General features: G+C 40.2%; 1 protein-coding gene across 1 annotated transcript; it reads left to right on the top strand.

The window, feature by feature from the left end:
* Positions 1–2,539: 2,539 nt before the first annotated feature.
* On the top strand, positions 2,540–23,858 carry LOC119412244 (histone deacetylase 7). Its single transcript, XM_037679228.1, has 24 exons — positions 2,540–2,671; positions 3,879–3,966; positions 4,309–4,423; positions 4,669–4,748; positions 5,338–5,451; positions 5,629–5,721; positions 5,907–6,007; positions 6,407–6,560; positions 7,869–8,110; positions 8,328–8,573; positions 9,046–9,238; positions 9,351–9,484; positions 9,563–9,665; positions 9,762–9,802; positions 10,645–10,752; positions 10,963–11,018; positions 12,138–12,225; positions 12,785–12,904; positions 15,168–15,265; positions 18,560–18,678; positions 20,623–20,756; positions 20,829–20,913; positions 22,051–22,198; positions 23,262–23,858. Exons 1-24 carry the CDS (start codon positions 2,540–2,542, stop codon positions 23,302–23,304), a joined length of 2,835 nt encoding a protein of 944 aa, XP_037535156.1. The 3' UTR covers positions 23,305–23,858.
* Positions 23,859–24,071: the final 213 nt, after the last annotated feature.

Here is a 24,071-nt window from a genome sequence, read left to right on the forward strand (position 1 = left end):
CCTGTTAAGAATCAGGGTCCAACCACTTCACCTTGTCCTTCATTTTGATGGCCAGAAAGTAGAACTAAACATTGGGGCTGCTGATTTTTAAAGTGCAAAATATGTTTAATGCAAAAAAATGTAATCAGATTTCTGCATTTTGAATATTTTAATGTACTTTAATAATGTAGTCTGCCTATTGTGTTTGTTAAATGGATAATTTCTCAAACAAGTGAACAGATGGAAGGTGTTGAGTTCATAAAGACTTTGTTGTCACCACTGTGTTATTACTGTGCTACAGAACAATCCCCAGCAGTTTATGTAATTCATGGGGCTTTGCCTCAAACAAAAGGTTTAACTGCAGGAATTATATGAGTAATGCTACCATTTTGGGTCACAGTCATTCAAACAATAGTTTCAGTGAATTTCCACACCCTCACCTTCTTTTTGCTGTCACTCAACCCCAGAGGGAACAAGGTGTCTTCTTCCATATCCTTATGTGTGTCCTTCGCTTTAATATCAACACCGAAACATTCCTCTATGTTTCTTGGTTTCAGGTGTCTGTTGCACTGTCACATGGAAATAGTTTTCTGTTGTTTGTGAGTTATTGTTTTCAAAAATCTGAATTTTTGTAGATCATACGTGAGGCTAAAACTGTGCCGGGCGCGAGTGAAACGAGAGGCTTGTATTTCAAAGCCTGGGTTAATTTTTTTGTCCTCCTTTGCATCTATAAAAAGGCATTTGTATTTTTGTTAGAACACCAAAGTAGAGGTTTCCGTTTGTCCAAGACAACTTATTTTCATATCAGACAACCAGATTTCACATTGAGGTTTTCTAGTTGATAACCAAGTGGAATATACATGGATTAAAGTTCTCCATCACCACAATGGATTTCCATCATCAGTAATTTAAATCAAATTCAATTCAGTTTATTTATAAAGCGCCAAGTCTCAGGGCACTGTACAAAAACATTCGCATACATTATGAAAGCCACTTAGTAAAAGTTATCTATCTAAAGTAAACAGCAGATTTCATTGAATCTTCACTCCGTCATATTCTCTCATCCTGCGCAAGCACAAAGGTGTGTGTGTGTGTGTGTGTGTTGTTGCTGTCTTTTTAAAACATCCAGTCTAATATCTAATACAAGATACAGGGATTAAACTTTCAACAAATAAAGAGAACCAGAGCCACAGTTTGGCCCAATCAGAGCAGGGCGGGTCATGCTCTCTGATGCTCGATGAGTCCAGAGCAGAGACACACTGCAGATGAGAGCACCAATCAGTTTTTTCTGTATTATTTCTAAGGAGGGCACCCCACTACACTAACCGAAGGTGATGTCATGTAATTATTAAACGGCTACGTATTAAACATATGCACTGGCACATGATCAATTCACTGCAGCCGGGGAAGATACAAACTGATACAGAAGATTCTGAAGATTTTTATTTTTTTGCTCTAATCCCTGCCTTAAATATGCTGAAAGTGCCTCTCTTGCAGTCTGATGAGGAAGAGGATGAGGAGGAAAATGAGGAAGTTCCACTCGAGCAGCTCCTGAAAGAGTCTGCCACTTTGGAGCTTGGACATTCCAAGCAGTCCACAAGATGGCTGACTGAGAACATTTGTATATAGTGCAATATACTTAAAAAATTGAAAATTTCCAAAGATTTTTTTGCCTTCTTCATTTTAATGGTTGTTGACAACCAAAACCTTTGGCCGTCAACCAAATTTTGACAAGGTTGTCGCTAGAAAATTTTCCTTATGTCTATCCATGCAAAGCGTAGTTTTGTTGTCTTGCAACCAAATTTTGGTTTCTGTTTTGTTTGTTTTAAGCAAAAGAAGTTTTAAAAAGAGTGTTGACGCATTGATGAACTTGACCAAAATGCCTAAACCCTGATGTTTATATATAACTTCTCAATTAACTCAACATCCATAAAATACCCTGTTTGCTTTCTTGATGCTATTTTCGATAAACCTGTTTTTTTTTTTCTTTTTGTCACTTGAGTCCGTCCATCCATCCATCCATTATCTTTTACCCGCTTATTCCATTTTTGGGTCACGGGGGTCGCTGGTGCCCATGTCCAGCAATCACTGTGCGAGGGGCGGGGTACACCCTGGACGGGTCGCAAGGCCCCTGGACCGGGGTTTGAACCAAGGACCTGCTCGCTGAGAGGCAGCAGCTCTACCAGTTGCGCCACCGTGCTGCCCTGTCACTTGAGTCAAGAAGGCTTAAATGTTAGAAAAATGCCAGCCAAGAATACAGCATATAAGCAGACATCCAGCATGAAGTATATCTGAGTCTGCTCATGGTCTGATGTTTTAAGTCATCTTTCTTTCTGATAACTATTCTCTCAGGAGAGTTTCAGTTCTGAGCTAAGAATTAGGCGTTGCACAATTGTTCTTATTGAACAGTAATAATAGAACCAACAGACAAAACAGACAAGAAAGGCATATGTGTGGCTGGAAACCCCCCAAATTTATTTTCTGTGTTCTTCTGTTTCTTCCTGTAGTGGATGTGGTCATCAGCAGTCAGAGTTTATTACTGACACGTTGGAGCGAGCCCATGGACCTAAGTGTGACACACAGGTTGATACACCGAGGCCCAGATTCAGCCATGTTGGCCCCCCAGCCTTCATTTTTCCTGGGACACCTCACCACTGAACAGTTCTCTCAATTTTCCCAGCAGCATTTGCAGGTGAGGCCAAATGTACACATCAGTATTACAGTGGAAAATTAAAATGATGCAGCAACTCTGACTGTACAGTGAGGCATTAGATGAATAGACTGAATGAGTTTGAGGCTAAGTACTGGAAAAATAACATTACACTGTCAGGCTGTGGTTTAATAGCTCAAATATTAAAAGGAAAACTTAAAATAAATTAACAGCCTAGCATTCCTTGACGGAATGCAGACTGAGCACCTTCATGGACGAAGATCATCTTGGATCAGCTCAGAGCATGTGATGGAAGAATTTTAGCCACTGCCACACCAACTTTAGCCTAACATCTGTAAAACTGACTGAATTATAGCCATTTTGTGTTTTATAAGGTGAGATGGCTGTGGTGGCCATCTTGAATTAAGTTGGCTTCAAAAGTTGCAAAGTCGTAGAGGTGCATCTAATTATTATTTTCTGCATGTTTTATAAAAATCCATCTATAAAATTTCAGTCCACAATTCACAAAACAGTCATTTGTTAACAGCTAGACAGAGTTGAATCTAAATAGTTTTAGTTAAATTTGAAACAAGATCTTGTGTAATCCATTAGAGCATAGGATATGTTTTGGGGATCAGTCTCACTTAATACCACACCAAATTTTAGGTGAATATCTGTAAAACTGACAGCTTTATAGCCATTTTTGTGTTTTTTAGGGTCAGTTGGCTGTGGCAGCCATTCTGATTTGTGGTAATTAGTTGTAGATGTACATCAAATGATTACTTACTGCAAAATTTAATGAAATTTGTCCGGTGGTTCATAAAACAATTTGGTATCAGGCAGACACACAAACATGTAGACAAAACAAAAACAAATCAAAAACTTATTTTTCCCCTTTCCCTTTTGGTGGTGTGGGATAATACAATGTTGATGTTCAGGCATCGCTACATCATTTTATTTGTACCAGAAACACTAAGTATAGCCCAGAAAGGTGTTCCGTTTCAAACGCATGAAGAAGCCAGCTGCTTGCACCACAAGCTGTACCCAGGTATATATAAAAAGCAGGTCCAGTTGCTGGTACCAGTCCAGTTTCTTGGCATTTCTGATTTGCGTGCTATACAGCATTAGTTGGCATACAAACATATTCTTGTCAAACACTGACAATAGAGAGTTTGTCTCTTTTTGTGTGTTTAAGCCACACTAAGTAAATAAGTCAGCACTGCTGTTTCTTCATTTTGTTCTATTTCAGTATAACACTGAACAAAGGCAAAGAGAAATGGAGGAGGAGAAGAGAGAAGAGCTGCAGCAGCTGATACAAAAGAGTAAAAATGAACAGAGTGAGTCTCATCTTTTGCATTTCTTCATACCGTCATGTGTTTTCATAAGTTCTGTGAGGCTCCAGACAGATTCCTTATCTGAATCATCACACACTGTAGTGTGTGTTTCAATAAAAATGAAGGGGATTTCCATCAGTACTGCTAAGAAATTTACAATCAAATCGCTCAAAGCATACAAGGGAAGACACCGACTTCCCAGTTCCCACCTTTGCAAATTCTCTAGTACTTTGTGATCTAAAGTGACATTTACTTGAAAAAAAGTTTTAAAAAAAACAACTGAATTCACTATTTAAACATTTTATTATCAAGCACGTGACATGGACATCTTTAACTCCCCGGCAGGTGCTGTTGCCAGTCCACTTGTAAGGCAGAAACTTCGAGAACATATCATAATGAAGAACCAGCCCCCCCATGACAGGATTACCCCAAACCACTGTAGTACTCCTCCAGGATACAGGTGAGAGGGACATCTTTGGTTTTTCACAACAGAAAATTGACTGTGGGAGCTACAAATTTGACACATCCTCTGCAAAATTGTGCGTGTGTGTTCCAAGCAAATTGGAATGATGGATCGTGTGATGCCCCTCTGCCTTGACTACATTGAGAAAAACCTAATTCAAATTTTTACAAAGTGAAAGGGCCGCTACCTTTATACGAAGTCATGACTGAAGCAGTGTGTCTATGATTGTTTTGGTTACCAAGGCTACCAGATCCTGACATTTCCCCAAAGCCTCAACCTACACCCTGTGACCAACGCAAAGACCTCGCCCTGCGAAGAACAGGTGAGACTCCTGTTTGTCCGTACGATCGAGGGTAATGTTCTTAGGTCTGAACTGTCCAAGGCACTGGTGATTTTCCATCTGATGCATTATACATAAGTTAGACTTGTTGAATAGCAGGCCTGCAGGGCCAGAGAGTCCTGAATGGTCATAAAAAACATAGGGAAGAGAAAGACACAAAGACCAAGGCAGTTATGTAACTTTAACTAAGGTATGTGTAAAATGAACTGTGTGAGAGACCAAAGCACTTCTTCCTTACTCTATGAAATAAAGTGGGAGTGGTTCTTCTTCTCTACGTTTCTGCAAGTACACCTACCAATTATTTATTTGCGTTGCCCTAAAACTGTTTTTAACATGCACACACAGACACCCTGAGGTGCTTGAGTTGGCATGGCGACAACACAAATACAGCTTTTATCTGCTCAGAGCCTGCCACTGATTGATTACGTTGTTTGGATTCTTTGGAAACTGACCAATGTAAACGGAGGATTGTAAGCACGCACCACGATGAAAGTATTTTCATGGTTCACTTTAACTTGCTTTTGTTATGGAAACTGCATTCACGCACTCTTCATTTCTTGTATTTGTGCAGTCTCCGAGCCCACACTGAAGTTGAAGTTGAGGAAAATTATCACCATGAGGCCTAACCCACTGCAACGAAAGATCAGTGCCCCTCCTGATGTCAAGCACCGAACAGAAACTCTGGGTATGAATACCTAGATTACCGGTTGTGGTTAGTTTATTACAGCACTTTTATGTTACTTTAAACCAAAGGCTTATGTGCGTTTTCTAGAGAATTTTAATCAACATATTTCCATTTTTGTTAACGTAAATGTTTCATTGTGAATGATAGTGAATGGTATTTCTCCATTTCTTCATTCAGACTCTTCTCCATGCAGCAGCGCCTCAGCATCAGGGTGTAGTTCACCAAATGACAGCCTCATTTCAGATAACGGCTCCCTTTCTCTCACTGCTGAGGTGAACCTCGTTATTATGTCTCAGTTGTAGCAGCTCAGTGTCCATGTAACAGTAGCACAAATTAGGGTTTACATTCTTTACAACTGAATACTTGACAGAGAGTTGTTACACCCTCCCAGCAGTTTTTACTGTAAGTTTGAATATGTCCCAAGTAGTTTTATTAATTATGACTTCTGCTTATTCAATCTAAGAGGTTGCTGTTGAAGAATGGTAGTTTAACACACTTTGCCTGGACCAACAACCCCACTGCAGTGCACAACATCACGGCTGGACTTCCTGCACAGGTGAGCAACAATACAGTTGTTTCAGAATTACTTTGAAAGCTTTTCAAATATCACAGGAAAGCAACAAATTGATTTCTAAATCCGTTATTGTACATCAATTTTTAAAGATCTAGCTCACATAATTAAATGCCTATTTTACGAGGTTATATTTATTTAAAACTAGTGTTTTAAATATTTTCTGCACGCTTGAACATATATAGAGGCACGGGGTGTTTACAGGCTTTCACTTCCCTCTTGATCTTTTTAGTCACAGTGTACTTCTGTCGAGTAGTCTGCCAGAACATTAAATTCTTAACCTGCACTTTAACTATTCCGTGATGATGAGAACGTCCCAGTGCTCCTCATCTCCGGCATTTCTTTTCATATCTTCTCACTTGTTGTTCACGTCTCTCAAACCAGGCTGACCTGCGCATGGCAAAGCCTGCGACCGTATCCGCTCTGCAGTCTGTCTACCTGCCTGTGGAGGGAAGCGGTTTATCTTTACCTCAGCGCCTGCATCCACTGCTCCTAATGGAACCGTCCACAGGACTGCTGCCCTCCAAGTTTGTTCCTTGTGAGTTGCCTTGTTAGTGAAACCTCAGTATACACATAAAAAGAACAAAGCAAGCACAAGCAAGTGAAAGTATGATGACATTTGAGTCATCTTATTCTATCAGTCCTCACTTCAGCTGCTATGAGTTGTTCCCATACTTTCAGTATTCACAAGTGATAATTAGGTAATGTTTTTTTTTTTAATTCATTGGAAGTTTGCCAATAATTTGAGGTACCTTTATGATTATGAATATTTTGGACCCCATTCAAGTTTAGTTTTTTTTTTTGCCTCAGCTAATAAATCTTTGACTGGCTTTGACTAGTTTTGTTTATTTCATCTGAATTTGCAGGTAAGTTTTAGCAAGAGACAGAAAATTACCACACAAAACATATAAATGGAATTGATAATTAAATAATAGGCATAAAAAATAAGACATAATTAGCAATATTTGAACAATTTTACTGTATAGTCCAAGACTTTGACTACTTAGGATGTTATTTTTAAATATATCAGTTAAATACAAACACGGCAAATTGTATTTTGCACAAAGGGACAATTGTCAAGGGGTTCTGTCATCACTGAGAATTGTTATTGATTCTCATTAGCTGTAATCAGTTAGCATTTTGTTTGGTGGTTACTGTTGCTAAAAGGTGTTGAATAGTAGACATATTTATGAAATACAGAGTTTTAAATATTGCTTTGAAGAAGTATACTGATTGTGTGTATCAGTTTTGGTTAAATGAGTTAGATATTGGCTATTCTAGGTGTTGTGGTACCAAAAATTATAGTTGTGGGTCAATTTTGTCTTTTATACTGCTGTACCTTTTACACACAAGACAGTGTTTTTCATAGTTAATATACATGTTTGTGTGAGGCATTAACAAATGGTTGTATGTTTTTGCTATGGGTTTGCCTCAAAATATTTACATTTCACAGCTGTTACCAGATGTGATAAATGATCAGGCTTTCTGAGATATTCAGTAACTCATGTGCATGTGTAAAATAAAAGATTTTCTGCTTTTTTAAGACAACTCAAAATGCATGCAAGGAAAAGTGTCATTTTAAATCAAAGGATTCAGTAAAGCTGACCATCCTGGCTTGTGTTTTTTGTATCATAAATAGCACAAGAGCGCTCTCTACTGAGCAGGGAGCAATAATGCAGTCTTAAAAAAGACATTTTCTGCCAAAGTTCATACTCTTTTACATATTTTATTCCCTTTTCTGTTTCTCTAGAAGCTACCATTATTTTGTTATTTTTCTCGCTTTTTTATTTGTTTAATAATTCAATTTTTAACCTTTTTCTGAACCACCTCTTCTCTCTGTCTGCAGTTCAGGGTTTGAGTTCCATTCCTCAGCAGCATCCTCGCCTGTCCTCCCCCTCCAGGAGAGAATGTTTAGTGGCCTTACCCTCTCACCCACCTGTTGAGCGAACACACTCAGAGCCATTACCGTACAACCATTCGGTCCTGCGTCTGCATACAAGCCACCATCTAAACTCCCCGTACCATCTTCCCTCACAATTCCCCAGGAGCGGACTAGAAAGATCCAAGCTGAATTCACACCTGAGCAAGGTAAGATGTGGTGGGTGGGAACACAAGAATGTTTAATTAAGCAGTTATTTAATTGACGTGAGTTGATGGGATTTCCTTTCTAAAAATTATTTACTTTAACATAAAAAATAAGAATTTTTGATCAGTGTGATATTTATCTGTTTGCCCAAAAATTCAAAGAGTGTTTTTTTATTTAACTTAAAAAATTGAACAGTGTAAAACTTCTACTTTAAAATAGCTGAATATCAAAACCATTGAGAAGCCGCGTCTGACACAGATCCCATCAGAGGACATGGACCTGGAGGAGACTGGATCAGTATCAGGATCGGGAACAGGGTCTCTGTGCGGCTCAGAACTTGGCTCACTGTGTGAGGACAACCATAGCAGGAGACAAAGCAACGCCAGCACAGACTCATTTTATGGCACAGAGTCAAACGCCTCCTCCCGGGACAGCTTAATCGAGACTTCACTTCCTCTTAATCAGGTACTAATATCAAGTCATGGTCAACAGCAAACAAGAGTAACAAAAAGCTTGACTGGATTAAAAAACATAATTGTTTATCATTGCAGCACGCTGACAAATAAATTAACAACTCATCTGGTTTATGTCATTTATCCCTTGAAGTCATGTTCGTTAAAACAAAATACAATTTGCATTCTTTTGGAGATTGACTTGATTGAAGTACGCCCGAGTGCCATCAGGAGGCACTGATGCTTCATTTATACCAGACCATGACCACGTTAGAGTAATGCTTTTTGCAGCACACTTGGCAATGTCAACTGTTCTTATTGGTTGCTTGTTTGAGATGAGGAAAATGAAATGGTCATATAACAAGTTGGACAACCACATTTAGTGTTTGAAAGTTTAGGTCAAGTGCTCTCTCTCATGTGCAGCTGATGTTAAATACTTCCATCATTTATTCACTGTCTGTTCTCTTCACACTGTAAAAACACAGAGGCAGGTGATCCTTAGATCAGGTCTCCAGACAGATGCACTGGGTGTCCCTATTTTACACTGGTCCCACCAGTCTCACCAGCGTGTGATTCGGACCCGGTCATTACCATCCTCCACCTCCCTGCCTCCTGCAAGCATACCTTCTCTGTCACTGTCCAGCCCTGCTTCAGACGCCAAACTACGTTTCACAACAGGTGAACCAAATGCTTTTGATTAGAAACGACAAATAAACCAGTTTCTTGCAGGACTATTGTGGCATGCAACATCTGGTCAGTTCTACATGTATGTATGTTTGTGTGTGTGCAGGTTTAGTTTATGACGCTCAGATGCTGAAGCACCAGTGTAGCTGTGGAGAAAACAGCCGCCACCCTGAACATGCAGGAAGGATACAAAGCATCTGGTCCAGACTGCAAGAGAGAGGGCTGAGGAGCCACTGTGAGGTATGATGCACCCACCACGATAGATTGCAAAAGGAAGAGCCACCAAACATATTAAATTAATACAATTGTGTGTTGCAGTGGATCCGCAGCAGAAAGGCCACCCGTGAAGAGTTGCAGTCAGTCCATTCAGAAAACCATGTGCTAATGTTTGGCAACAAGCTGGACAACCGCAGGCTTGCCGGTGAGATCAGTGGCAGTTCTCTTATGAAACATTTAAAATAGCAGTTGATCTTGTATATTATTACGCTTATTGAATTCAATGAACTTCTCCATGCAGGACATCGCATTTTTGTAGAGTTACCATGTGGAGGTGTTGGGGTAAGTGCTGCACATGTGTATATACACACACGCACGCACATTACAGAGCCATTTTAAAAACTCAAGTCATGTGGGAATTTTTCCACTTATCTAATTGCATTACTGAACAGCAAACATTACATGGCTGATTATGCCTCATTACACAATTTAGGTAATGATGCTACAAATTACTGATCCTATTGTTTTTGGCTAAGATATCTTTGAAAACTCAAAATTCAAAGTCTGTGCAAAGGTAAGATTTGGAACAAAAAATGGGAAAAAATGTTCCAGCTTTGATGGCCATTGCATCAGAATGAGGATGTGTAAGAAGAGAAATGATAATAAATGCAGAGGAGAGGTGGAAAATCTGAAGGGGGCTGGGTGGCAGTTGATAAGAGGACTGATGTGCCTGGATTTCCGGCCTTTGGCTATTCTAGTGAAGAGGGATGATTGGAACAAGATGGCAAAGTTTGTGGAAAAAAAGAAGAAAAAATCTTCTTTTTCATTGTTCTCCAGCAGTACAGCAACATGCCAACAAGTTTTAAAATGTGGAGCAACATTAAAACACAAGCTGGGTGTGACAGAAAAAAATATGCACGTAAGTAAAGTCAGTGAGCAAGAAAAAATATCCATATAAGCTCTACATATGTTATGGGTTTAGGGTTATTAATTAACTCTGTTTTGTACAAGCATGTTCAGGTGAATTAAGGCAGAACTGCATATGAAAGTTAATTTATTGACCAGCAGTTTAATTTAAAGTTTTGGGTTGTTTTTAAGTCCAACATCATCTCCGTAATTGAAATAAAATTATGTTTTACCTGCTTGTTTGTTTAAATTCTGATGAGTTATTGTTTTGCTGACAGGTAGACGTTGATACAGTTTGGAATGATCAACACACAGCCGTCGCATCCCAGATTGCTGCAGGTTGTGTCACTGACCTGGCACTGAAGGTGGCACAGAGAGAGCTGAAGGTGAGTCTTTGTTGAGTCGAGTTTTAAAGCTGTAGTGCTACTAGATGAGGAGTAAACATTGTAAGATCAGCTATACTGTTACAGCTCCCCAGTTGTGTACAAGGTTTAGTATAATCGGAAACGGCATGATGAAAAATGTTTTTAAGTTTAGGGGTGTGGTATTACACATACAGAAAGTATTAAAGCTTCTATTTTTCTGTCCTCTCACAGAATGGCTTTGCAGTGGTGAGGCCCCCTGGACACCATGCAACCCGTTCATCCCCCCTGTAAGTACAGAAGCCTACACACACATGTATACACATGAACGATACCAAAAGCCAAGGGGGGCATCATAAGTGCTTTAAAGGGTTTATTACAAATCAGCTTTACATTGGGGGAAAGAGTAAAGGAGTCTCTCCATGTTAACGCCTTTGTGTGTCCGACTACCTGCCCGATGCTCGAGGCAGTCTACCTCCTTTGCTGTTTCTTTTAAGTTTTAAAAACACGGAGCAAAGCACCTCTAAAGCGCTGTGCATGTGTGCATACACTCCACTCATGCACAGTGTGTGGATGTGCAAATTTGTGTGCATTGATTCGTGTGAGTCTTTGATAGCAGGCATTAGCCAAGTAACCACATTCAGCTGGGACTCGTGTGTGTGTGTGTGTGTGTGTGTGTGTGTGTGTGTGCGTGCGCGCGTGTGTGTGTGTGCACGCGTGCTCAGCAGTGCCTGTCACTGGTTATTTATAAGATGATAATGACTTTTATTGATGAGCAAAGTTTGGACAGCGTATAATGTGCATTGTTTGCTTGCACACACACACACACACACACACACACACACACACAGGCACTCACACTTTACAGCCCATGCTGACACTGCCTTTTCCAGCATTCCTTCATTGTTTTTTATGCATCAACACTTTTTCTGCATACCTTTTGTTGTAGACAGAGAGTGTGAAAGGAACTCTCGCGCCAAGTTCAGAGTTCATTTCTTGAAAACCATCCCTCACGTTGTGCCAGCTTTCTGACTGGTATCATTTGGAATTTGGATTGAACTTCATGACAAGATTTGTCTTTCATTTGTTGCAAGATTTGTGGATTCTGCTTTTCTCTACAGTGCAAGGTTTTAAAATTAATCGTTGTTTTTGTTGTAGCGTCAGAAACAAATTGTGTTTATCGGCAACAACTTAAAACATGCCTGTTTCTGAAATATTTGCTGTACAGTAACTGTTAATGTGGCAAGTCTGAGTTTGATGGCTGTCACAACCTGACGAGCCACCACACAAAGCCAAAAAACTGTCTGAGTGGCTCCTAAGCTCCATATGGTGATGCTGTGATATTAATTTGCTGAAGATGTTCAGATAAACACATGTGGCCACCACTCTTCCTGTCTGTTTGTCCACAGGGGCTTCTGTTACTTCAACTCTGTGGCCATCGCAGCCAAGCAGCTCCAACATAAGCTCAACGTCAGCAAGATCCTGATTGTAGACTGGGTAAGGAGCCACAGCATGGCCACTATCATGGACAAACGTACAGGCATACAGATGTGTAGGTGGTACAAACAAGGACCCAGACGTACAGTAGCACTCTGAAATATTTTGATTATTTAGACAGCTATTTCTGTTATACACGTGTGAGCTGAAGTGTCACATTTGCTTAGAGTAGACTCTAAATCACATAGTCACATGAAAGCTCACCAACATGTGCACATATTGATCCACAGCCAGTTGGTTTTCTCTGCTCAACATGTGTGTTTATGACTCCTCACTGTGTTTTTACTCAAAGTATACTCTGGTATATTTCTGTATCAAATGCTTTTTATTATAAAGAATATTAAGAAAACAAAGGTAAAATAAATGCATTTGTCACTAACAGCAAAAAGTTGTGAACGTCTGTTTACTGCATTTCAGGTTGTAAAGTAGTTATCTTTTTGCCAACTTCATTGGTTTTAACAAACGTTTGAATAATAATTATTTTTATCAATAATGCATTAATTGATAAATACCTGCAGCCATTCTTAATGTCTTAACTTGTCACCAACCTGCTGTCCAGGATGTGCACCATGGTAATGGCACCCAGGAGGCGTTTTACGACGACCCAAACGTGCTGTACATCTCCCTGCATCGCTTTGACGACGGGAACTTTTTTCCTGGTAGTGGACATCCCAATGAGGTTTGTCAGCAGTACACCAGTCAGTTTTGTTTCATAATTTTCAATGGAGAATGATTGATGTAGCTGTTAACTCTCAAAACCTGCCAAAAATATTTATATCATAGCATGTAACTTGATTGTATTTGGTAATTGTTTGATGCCAGTTGGGACCTGTATTTACCATAAGCTTGTCATAACTAAAATAATAGTTGAAATCTATCAATGATAAATCTAACTGATATAAATCTGCAGTTCTGATCCAAGCATGGTCCTGATAATTAATTAAAATGTTTGCAGTTTGTACTTCACCATAAAGAATACAGCAGGTTTGTGCAGATGAGATTTATAGCAGTATGTCTTGTCACTTGTTGGAGCTGTTGCTATTAGGTGTACCATTTTAGTTTTTGCAGTTAAAATCTGATTCTCCTGTGAATAAATCCGAATATAAAGTGTCTGAAATATTTTATTTGAGTTGTTTCTGTTGTAGCTGTGGTGTATTCCAGTTCAGCATGAATAGTTTAAAGTATTGTCTTGGTAACTTACACAGTGCAGCTCTTGCTTTATCTCAAGTTGCACGATAACGTATTCAAGGCAAAAAATTCAAATGCTTCAAACATGTTTATCTGGTGAACTTACCATGAGGACATTTCATTATTTCTTTTTGTTGGAGGGATACAACACGTTTGCTTTTTCTTATTTATCTGCGACCCTTTGGGTCTTCGGATGTCAGTTCTTTGCAACAGGATGTGTACAGTTGTATTGGATTCCTGTTTGAATACAAAAAATTAAATTGCTTGTGCATTCTTCCTGTGGGTTTACCAGAAACTAAGTGTGATCATTATCCCTAGTCAGATGAACTGACCCCATCTCACACTAGCATTCACCACCCATTTAATCCCCCACATTCCCTCCTCCCCGACAATAATAGTCAGTGTTTTCCCATAAAAGCCCCTGATGAGGAACGGTTCTTAAAATGCTCTGCTGACTTGGATGTGGCTTTGCCTGAAGTGGACTCTCAGCCTTTGTCGAGTAGTGTGGTGAACCTCTGGAGTCTTGCTGTCCCTCATGTAGGTATATATCTCACCAGGGGGTAGGGGTGTACGTCATATCACAGAGAGTGCAGAGTACTTCACAGAACGCAGCGAAGGCCTAATCCAGGCCAGTAACTCTTGAAACATGAAAGAAAGGACAAAGGACTGAGAATTTCAGAGCTATAGCAGAAATATGTTTGTGTGTGCACGCCTCTGGGTGTTTTTGTGTGTTTCTGTGTGTGTCCATGTGCACGTGCGCATGCGTGTGGGTACATTACCAGTTGGCAGAGAACAGGGGGCCTCATGTGTTTTTCATTTGCCCTGTGAACATCCCGTCCGCTGAGAGAAGAATGGAGACAGACGCTGTACGGTGCTCATCAGCATTCTTTCTCTTTTAAGCATCCTCTCACACCCATACACACGCACACGCACACAAAGGAAATTACCACACATTGTTGCCAAGAGGGTGTCAATCAACCTCCTCGATCTCCCTTCAAACTGACATATTGACTGATGGTGAAGGGTTTGGGGAGCAGTTAAATGGCTGCTCGCAGGACTACAAAGAGAGACAAGAATCCTTAACTTCTTTCCAGGACCCAGGCCTCAGTTCACTCTCTGCCCTGAATATGTGAGGTCAACCTGAGAGGAGCTTCATCCACGCCACATTGGCGTTTTAATATCTCATTTTAAACTTGTACGATGAGTTCTGTGCAACAGATATCATGTTTTGGTCAATATTTTAAATACACCAGATATAATATGTTGAACATTTATTTGAAATGTGAAAATTTTAAACATATCTGTATATATTTTGGGTATAAAAATTAACTTCAAAAGTTTACTGTCATTCTTCTATTATATATTTAGACTCTTTTCTTTATAAATTGTAGCCTAAAGCTTGGGAACTATAAACGGTTGCAACTCTTTTGTGGCTCAATGATTTATAAGGCCATTTGAAAAATTGTATAGAAAACAAAATGTATAAACAGGGGTGTTGAATTAACAGCCATTTGTATTCAGTTTAGAAATCATAATCACTCCCTGGTGTTGCCTTAAAGAGATGCAGCCACTATCTTGTGTTGCTGCAACGCAACATTTTGCAACAGCGGTGCTGGTTTTGTGAACGTTTGACACAAATTTTTCATCGGCATGCTGTTTCTCAACTCACTTGGGATTCATTAACTATGTTGACTTTTACAAAGACTTTCTCTCTTGCAAGACTCACTCTGTCTCCCTGGTCTTTCTTCATCTAGGTGGGCACAGGTGCAGGCAAGGGCTTCAATGTGAATGTTGCGTGGACTGGAGGGTTGAATCCTCCAATGGGCGATGCAGAATACTTGGCTGCATTCAGGTAAACAATTCAGCCTTACTCTACTAGCAATACAATATTTCTGTCAGCACAGGGACACTAGCATGATGCTGAAGTTATTTTGGAAACGCTTTCCTCCTCGTGGCACAGACTCTTAAGTAGTAACAACTAGTGAAATGAATTCATGGCTCTACTTTCATTATAAATCGCTCTTTATTTAAAATTTCCCCACCTTGACTTGCTTTTAGATACACACAAATTACAAAATCTTTTGAAAAAAGAAGCTGATCCAAAAATTATTTTATTTTTAGATATTGTCAACATACTCAAACATCACTAAATGAAATAATAAATCACCTTTTTATTCTCTGTCTTATTCTTATAAACAAATTATTTAATATCAGTCTGAAATTATGAATAAAGCTTAGAGGTTTGGCTGAAAGAGAAATCACAGTGATTAAAAAGAACTGTTTATTGATAACACTTCAACATCTTGATCAGGTAATGCTGAAATTTAAAGATCCCAGCATCTTTTGAAAATCCATTCAGATCAATCTAATTTCTACTTTTATTTCACAGAAGCACCCGGGTTATGTTTTAGTATCTGTTTGGATAGTTTACTATAGTTTACTTTGTTTTTCATTATTAGTTTCCTTTGAAGTATAAAAGAAATGGTCTGTCCAAGTGTTTCAACAGTTTTCAAGCTGCAAATGTGATCTACTTACAACCTATGGTTTAATATAATGTCGTAGATAAAGCAAATACTGTATATAGTTACTCTGTTTTACTACTGTGGTGTAAAGCAAATTACCAAGGAGAGGCTTAATGCTTAAGAAAAACCTATTTTACAAAAAAATTAAATTAATGTGTCCGTTTCTGGTTCGTGATTTCTAGTGTGAAGAACAGAGGAGATATATCTGCATATGTTTTAAATACATATGCAATACATTGCATATGTATTTAAAACATGAATACCTCCTCCTCCTATATGTTGGTGGTTTTCCAAACTATTATGAAACACCGTCTCTGTACAAGCACCTCAGGAGTGTGCATTAATACTTTTGCCATCCAGTACCCCCTGTGGTCAAAGCGAAATCAGTTTAAATCCCATTATCACTCTTGCATGTGTTGGACTGCAGCCAGGGTGTTAGTGATTTGAAAGAGCAGCAACATTAATGTGGCTTTTGAAATTATATCAGTAATTACACATTCACAATACCTCATTGTTGAGTTAAATACAGAGCCACACAGCTGCGTGATACCAAAGCACACCTTTGCTCTCTGCCCACTTTTCATTTCGTTCAATCCTGAATGGATGCGGTTTGGTTCTGCGCTGCACCGTAACAAACACAGAATGTGTCTGTCAGCAGCACAGGCTCGCCACCAGATGAATAAAACGCTATGTGAGCTCTTCACGGTGCTTACAGCAGACACGGTGGGTGGCCCCCTCATCAGAGGAAAGATGCTAATGAGCTAACCCATTCTGGTAAAATCCATTGACCCAGTAGGCAGACTCAGAAACACTAAATCCAATGTTTACTGCAGCTCTGGATGATAATTAAGAAACAACTGGTCTTTTCCTGAGCAGGCGTCTGGTTTTAGTATTTTTCATTTAGTTTAGGAAATTGCAAGTGTTTTCATGTGTAAAACTTCCTCCGTGTGCAGTACTGTATCATATTGTGTGCTGCGTGTGAAACTTGCATCATACGAGGAAGAACATCCTGGTGGCCCAGTGGTTTGTGGCACACTGTGCAGCTGTGATGTCCTGGATGGCAGGCAAAAATCTATGTCACGTGTGATCATAAGAGAAGCAGTATACCTCATTTAAGCTTAGAAGAACACATTAATATTAAATATATATGTATACTGTATTATTATTACTAAGAATGCATTATGTTTGAATGATGTCCCAGTCAGATCTGCCACTATTTTCTGTTTTATTGGTGTCACAAAGTTAACAGCAGACTGTAAGTAGAAAAGAAGGCATCATAACTTCATGTTTGTGCAGTTAAACCTGTCGGACCGAGTGCCAACGCTCTAATTCAATTTCAAGTTATAATTGGAATAGCTGCATGTATGTGTCTCCGGCTGGAACACAACGTGGCTGTTGATGGTGAGCGTCTGTTTTTGGGTGTGTTTTAGTGACAGGAGAAAGATTGTGGTTGATAGTGTTGCGGGGACTCCATTACATTCAAAAAACGGAGCACGGCTGTGCTGAGATTCAGTGTCATGACGCCGTCTGTACACGTGGAGGATCTCAGGTGCGTCACAGGTAGCGCAGTACACGCGCAGGTATGTGAGCGCTCATGCCTTCTTGTGCTACTACTGACAAACAATGAGCTATGGAGGAAAGAGAACAGAGCAGAAAAGAGGAGAAGAAGTAGGGGGTGCATTGTTAGGGAATCCAAAGGCGGCGTAATTAGGCCCAATGGATCCCAGATGGCTGGCTGTCAGTGACGTGAGAAGAGGGACGAGCTCCTAATAGGAACCAGACGCACACAAATGCCTTTGAACTGCCGCTGAGAGAGAAAAAGAGTGAGAGAGAACCAAATGCAGCATGGACTGTGCTCTCTTGCTAAATAACTGGCAGCAGGAGACGAGAGGAAGTAAGATGTAAAGAAGCAGGAAAAGTGGTCACCGCTGACCAGAGTACACGACATGAGGACATCTCACTCAAAACATTTGTTTACGTCACTCCCAAAAATGTTATGTAGTGGAAGCACCTGCTTTAAGTTTACTCTCTTTTTTTTTTTTTTCCAATCATACTGGAAACGCATAAAAATTATTCTTAAAAAGTTTTCAAAAGGATTTATTTCTTTTATCAGTGGAGTTCTGCTTCACATTTAAACAGTTGCACACATTCACACCTGGGAGGTGCTCCACCTCCTGGTGTTGGCTGCCTACCAAGAGTGGATCAAGAACTGAGATCAAGCACTTGGAGCGTAGCCTTTGATAATTTCTCTTTTCATCATTTTAAAAAAAGGAACGCACCATCCAGTAAACGTTAGCAGTTAACAATCCAGAAAAGTCCTACCATGGATGAATGTTTCTGCTGAAAATCAATCACTGGTTCTGTTTTTATAGTTGGCAGCTAAATTCTGATTGTTACAGTAAATCTGCTTTTTCATTCTCTGTCACATTGTGACTTCCTTTTTCACATTCAATTTTATTCACGCTTGAGATTTCTCATTTTCTTACAGCTCATGATCACCTGCTGAAAACAGAACTCCTCATTTGGGTTTTCAAGTTTCCGTCAGATGTCAGGGATGAATCAGTAGCGCCCATCTTCCAGTAGTTTGGGGTTTACAGCTCTGGTTTTCCTCTTTTTGTCCTCAGAGCCGTGGTGATGCCCATCGCCCATGAGTTTTCCCCCGACGTGGTGCTGGTGTCGGCTGGTTTTGACGCTGTTGAAGGACATCCATCTACATTGGGAGGATACAAGGTCACAGCCAAGTGTAAGACTCAGCTGCGTTCTCACTAACAAGCACCTACTACCAAAAGTAACGAGCTATGTTTACATGGACATAGTCAGTGGTTAATTTGAGCCGGATCCTGCCGGAACAAGATCCAGGAACTCCCTCATTTTCACCGTGTTTGTTCCGGCAACTGTTCGCTCGGATCCAGCAGCTCATCTCTCCGCCCATAAAGTCCAAAGTCATCGCACATTTTTATTTTGATTATTTATTAAAAATATGAGAGAAGACGCTGTCCATGTTCTGTGGTGTAGATGTTACTGCTTCAGCAGGTGCACCAGCTCGTGCACACGCTCCTGCCCAGCAGAGACGCTGACCGCATGTCCCACAGAGATGAGGTGTCTTCATTCACCTTCAGCTGTGTCTCAGAAACCAAAGCAGCACAAATGAACATTTTAACAGCACAAACCAGCACAAACCACTCATTGTATTTACTGGAATTTTTGACGTGAGTGGGGTGTCAGCTTCACCTGCTCAGCTGTGCGCCCTGCAGACAGTGCACGTTTTATACACAGGAGCGTCTCCAGACAGCTCTGCAGAGCGCGCACAACTTGCCAATGTGTCAGAACTCCTGCGTACATTTCAAAGATAATAAATAAAAAAGCTTATAGAAAAAAATGAGTGAAATGTTTGATGTGTATTATTCATATTATCACGTTTCAAACTTAGTCAAAATAACAGGATCAAAATGTTGAAAAGCCAGTCCAACTTATTATCTAAAATAAATGGATGGATGATCGTCCTTAGCTAGACAACAGAGAACTGAAGCACCTGAAGGAAGTGGTGATAGAGACTGAATTAGAACAACACGCAGGACTGAATTCAGCTGAGAAGAGTTCAGGTCGGACATTGAAGTTTGTGTGTGTGTTGGGGGGGGGGGGGTAGGACGCTTGACAGAATCGGAGCTGCTCTATTCACTGCTCTCTAAAATAGTAATTTCAATCCAACCTTTATTTATACAGGTTGTTCGTCTCATTGAGCCTCGTCGTTTACAAGAGAGACCTGTTTTTAATCATTTAAATTAAATGTTTACAGATGTTTTAACAACCTGTTAAAATACACCAAAATGCAGGAAATGGCATCTCTTTTTATTACAAATTTTCCGGGGGAGGAACCATGGAACCCCCACCCACCGGACCGCCTGCTATTTGTGTTCCTGCATCAGTTGGTTTACAAATTAAGCCCTGGACATGAGTAATCAGATTAAACGGCCATTCAAAATAAAAATGTGTCATGTAAACGCCCCATTTGGATTATTCTTTGTTCATTCAGCTCAATCCGAATGAATTTGTATTTGAAACTGACCTGGCTGCGCATGTGCAACCTCTCAACCTCACGTATTTCCGCCTGGCTAATGCTAATATGTCGGGGAAGTAAAACTAGTCAGTGAGCGACACATTTCTACCAGAAACTTTGAAAGAGCTCAAAATGATCTGTATCACCTGTAGCTCTGTCAGGGAGTGCAGTAACGTCTCCACCGTCATTAAAACCTGGCGCGGGTCCATTTTGGGCGCTCAGGTTTGTTTACGTTCATCCCGGAATTAGAACTTCTTCTTCTGTGTTTTTTTAAGGAGAGTTTACCGCTCTGTGCATGTCAGTACTTCTGTTCAGAATAAAAGCCCGCTGCATGTAAATGCTCGCCATGATCAGATTGTGTCCATGTAAACGATACATTAGGATTATTTAATCTGAATAATTCAATCCAATCAAAGAATTTTACATATGCAAACATAGCTATTTAGAGTTACTAATAATTGCTTACTTAATTTATTTGTTCATGGTTGTTTACTTATAGAAGTGTTGATTTCTAATTGATGACATGATGTCTCTTTATCACAGACAGGAGGACAATAACTGGTCATCTTGTGTCTGAGGCTGCTGCTTTTAGCTCTGTTTGTATTTACGTGTTTGTTTGTTTTTGACCAGGTTTTGGCTTCTTGACTCGTCAGTTGATGTCACTCGCCGGGGGCCGGGTAGTCCTCGCTCTGGAGGGGGGGCATGACCTCAAAGCCATCTGCGATGCCTCTGAAGCTTGTGTCAGCGCCTTGCTGGGCATGGAGGTGAGGTGTTGTCTGTTTTCAGGCAGTGTCCATGTCTCTGTCCCCTGCTCTAATCTCTGTGATGTGTCTCAGGTGGAGCCTCTGTCCCAGTCCGTGTTGGACCAGAAGCCTTGTGAAAACGCAGCCCGCTCCCTGCAGAGAGTCGTCCAGATTCAGGGTGAGGAAACGACGCAACACAAAATACAAATGGCATGAAACAAAAAGACTCAACAATGACCTATACACAATACCCTGAGAACATTTCTCAACATATTTTGCAGCTTGGTTAAAGTAAGTTCTGCTGTAACGAGTCCTGGACATGAGCAAAGAAACTCCAAATCATTTTAATAAATCTGTGACAATAAATATGAGCTGAAAATGGGTTTCACTCTACTGGTTTATGTGGAACAAACAAGATTCCATCAACCAGTGCTTTCAGGAGATGATTTATATCAAACGTGTTGATAATCCACCGTGGTTATAACTGAAGCTCTCCCAATATTAACCAACTAAAAAAAGATATGCTATATTGTTTTGTCAATAAAACTACCAATTTATTTCACAAAAAAAGGTTTTGATTCATAAGTGTTCACGTTTGAACTTTTTTTTTCCCCTAAACGGTGTGTCTGTGTTTTCTTATTCCATTTAACACTTGTGTCCCTGGCCACCTCTCCTCCTTTACATCCCTGTCTCCCATCACTCCAGCCGTCCCACACACAGACACATGCACACACTCGCACATAGCCGCCCTGGCTCCAATTATCTTCAAACATTTCGCTGGCACACGACCTTCACAACATCCCCTCCTGATTGCACACAAATGTTATCCCAACCAAATTAGATTAATTAAAAATATTTGAGTAGCCGCAGGAATGTTAAGCCCATAATTCAGGCCCAGGGTGAAGTATATGTAAGTTGCATGCTCAGCCAGAACACACACTCACTTATAGATGAACACAGTTGCAGTCACTGATTTTTTTTTTTTTTTTTTTTTCCCCTCATTGTGTGACACAAAACTTCAGGCCCTGAGAGAATGGACCGGATCCGAGTTTACATTTCTGAAAGTATCAACACGGATATTTAGACCTCAGGCTGTTTATGTCACAGTCGCTGCTTATATTCAGATCAAACATCTACAGCCAGTGGATCAAACACTAAGTAGCGTTTAGTTTTTTCTTTTTAATATAATTTAGGCACTTCCCCTCTAGGAACAGTTCAGGATGAAAACACAGAAACAAACAACTGAGACCATTAATCTGTCTCCCTCCTGTTTCCTTCCTGGTCTCCCTGTTTTCCATTCCTCTGCCCACCACAGGTGAGTACTGGCAGAGTGTGAGGGATTCAGCCGCCACGGTGGAGCTGTCCTACCTGCAGGCGCAGAGACACCGACTCAGACGAGATTCAGACAGCGAGGCGATCAGCGCCATCGCCTCTTTGTCGATGGGATCCCTCGCATCAGAAAGGTAAGGATCACCTAGAGAAGAATAGTTCAGGTGTTTGAAGGGGAGTGCAGTGGAAATGTTTTGATTTACATTCAGTGTTTGAACAGCCTCACTTTGGAGAAAGAGTTTAATCGATGAGCTAATGGCTAGTCACAGCGGGGCCAAGATCAGAGTGGATTGTTGCCGTCTGAAAACATCTTCAAGCTTAAAAATGACAGCACAGTCAGCTTCACATTACGTGGTTATTTAAATAGGATTATGTGCGTATTTGTAAGAATTAGAAGCAGCAGCTAGCTGTAGCGCTTCCCATGCTGAAACGCATCCTGCTGGAATATTTGTAGACTATGAAATAATCATAATTTGAAGTATTATAATCAAGTAATATTTTATTAGTGTTCTCTCAGTGAGGACTGAACTAGGCAAAAGGGCCTTCTCCTACTCCGCTCCTGTTTCCTGGAATATCTTACAAAAAGATTTGAAGCTCTCGACCTTGACCTCTCTAAGTGTCTTTAAGAATCTGTTGGACTCCTGGCAGGGACCAATGCAGACATGTTCCTGTTTTTAGTTTTCTACATTTGTCTTGGAATCTAGCTGTTTTTTGTTTTGTTACCTTTTTCCTTTTAGCCATCCTATTTGTTTAAAAAAAAAAACAAAAAAAACTGTAGTATGAGTTTTTATAACTGCTTATTGTTGTTGCTGTTGTCCATTGTTGTCATCTTTCTTTGTTGAAATCAGGTCTCTCTTGTAAATGAGTCCTCGAGGCTCAATGGGATTTACCTGTATAAATAAAGGTTGATTGATATTATAATCAAGTGTTTGCGTAAACTGCTTCCGAGTTCTGATGTTGGAATTGTTTTAAGACCACAGCGGTCTTCTTTGTTCCTGGCCACACTTGGACTAGCCATTAGCTCCTCAGTCTTGTCAGAGTTACACTCAACAAGTAAGATACTGATCGTTTATAACCTTTCCACAGAATCCTGCTTCAAAAAAATCTGAACTCTCTTCTTAATAGCTAACATTTAATCGTCATACTAACGTTAAGCTTTGAGTGTAATAAACGTTTTGTCTTGTTTTGTTTTTGTAGGAAGCAGCCTGAAATCACATCAGAGAAAAAAGATTTGATGTGAGGAAAACATCTGATCCATTGAGCCTTAACTCGGTGCCAGCACACACACAGACACGTACAAAAACTATGCATTTGGATCGTCACTGGGAGCAGGACCTCCTGCATTACTACTGCCTGCAGTCTGACCACTGAGGACCAGATGGACCACATTCATATTCTCAGGAGGTCTCTTCCTGAAGGAGCTTTCACTCACTGATCTGAGATTTTTGTTTAAAACCCAAAAGCAGAAAAACCTTCACTTCCTCGTAGCACCGGGTGCAACACGATGTAGCATGAGTGACCACTCAGACGACAGGTGTGAGAGAGCAGACAGGTTCTCCACACGTTCTAAACGACTTCCTGTCATTTTTCTGCATGTGACAAAGAACCAATGAAGGAAAAAAGACTTTATTCATCTTCTGCACTGTATTGCTCTCCAACTGGACAAGAATGAGGAGAAGCGAGTCGACGATCAAACATTTTGTTTGATCTTTCTTTGAATATTTGTTCTTTTGACTTAAGGCACTCATTTTTTTGTGAATGTCCATAAGAAAACCTTTTTTTAAAGACTCCAGTAACCCAGAGTGAAGCTACAATGAAGTCTGAGATACATATGTTTTGTATTGTTTTTATGTCCACGTATTTTCTTAAAACTCTTTTATTTTTTTCTTTCTTTCTTGGCCTGTCAGACGAGCACATGCAGCGAGCGTTTAGATAGCTGCAGTAATTGGTTTCACTCTCTGACAGATGAAAGAAGACACGTCCGTCTTTCACAAAGTGCATCTTAAA

The sequence above is a fragment of the Nematolebias whitei genome, chromosome 7 (assembly GCF_014905685.2).
Source record: "Nematolebias whitei isolate Nwh7 chromosome 7, NemWhi1, whole genome shotgun sequence".
NCBI lineage: Eukaryota > Metazoa > Chordata > Actinopteri > Cyprinodontiformes > Rivulidae > Nematolebias > Nematolebias whitei.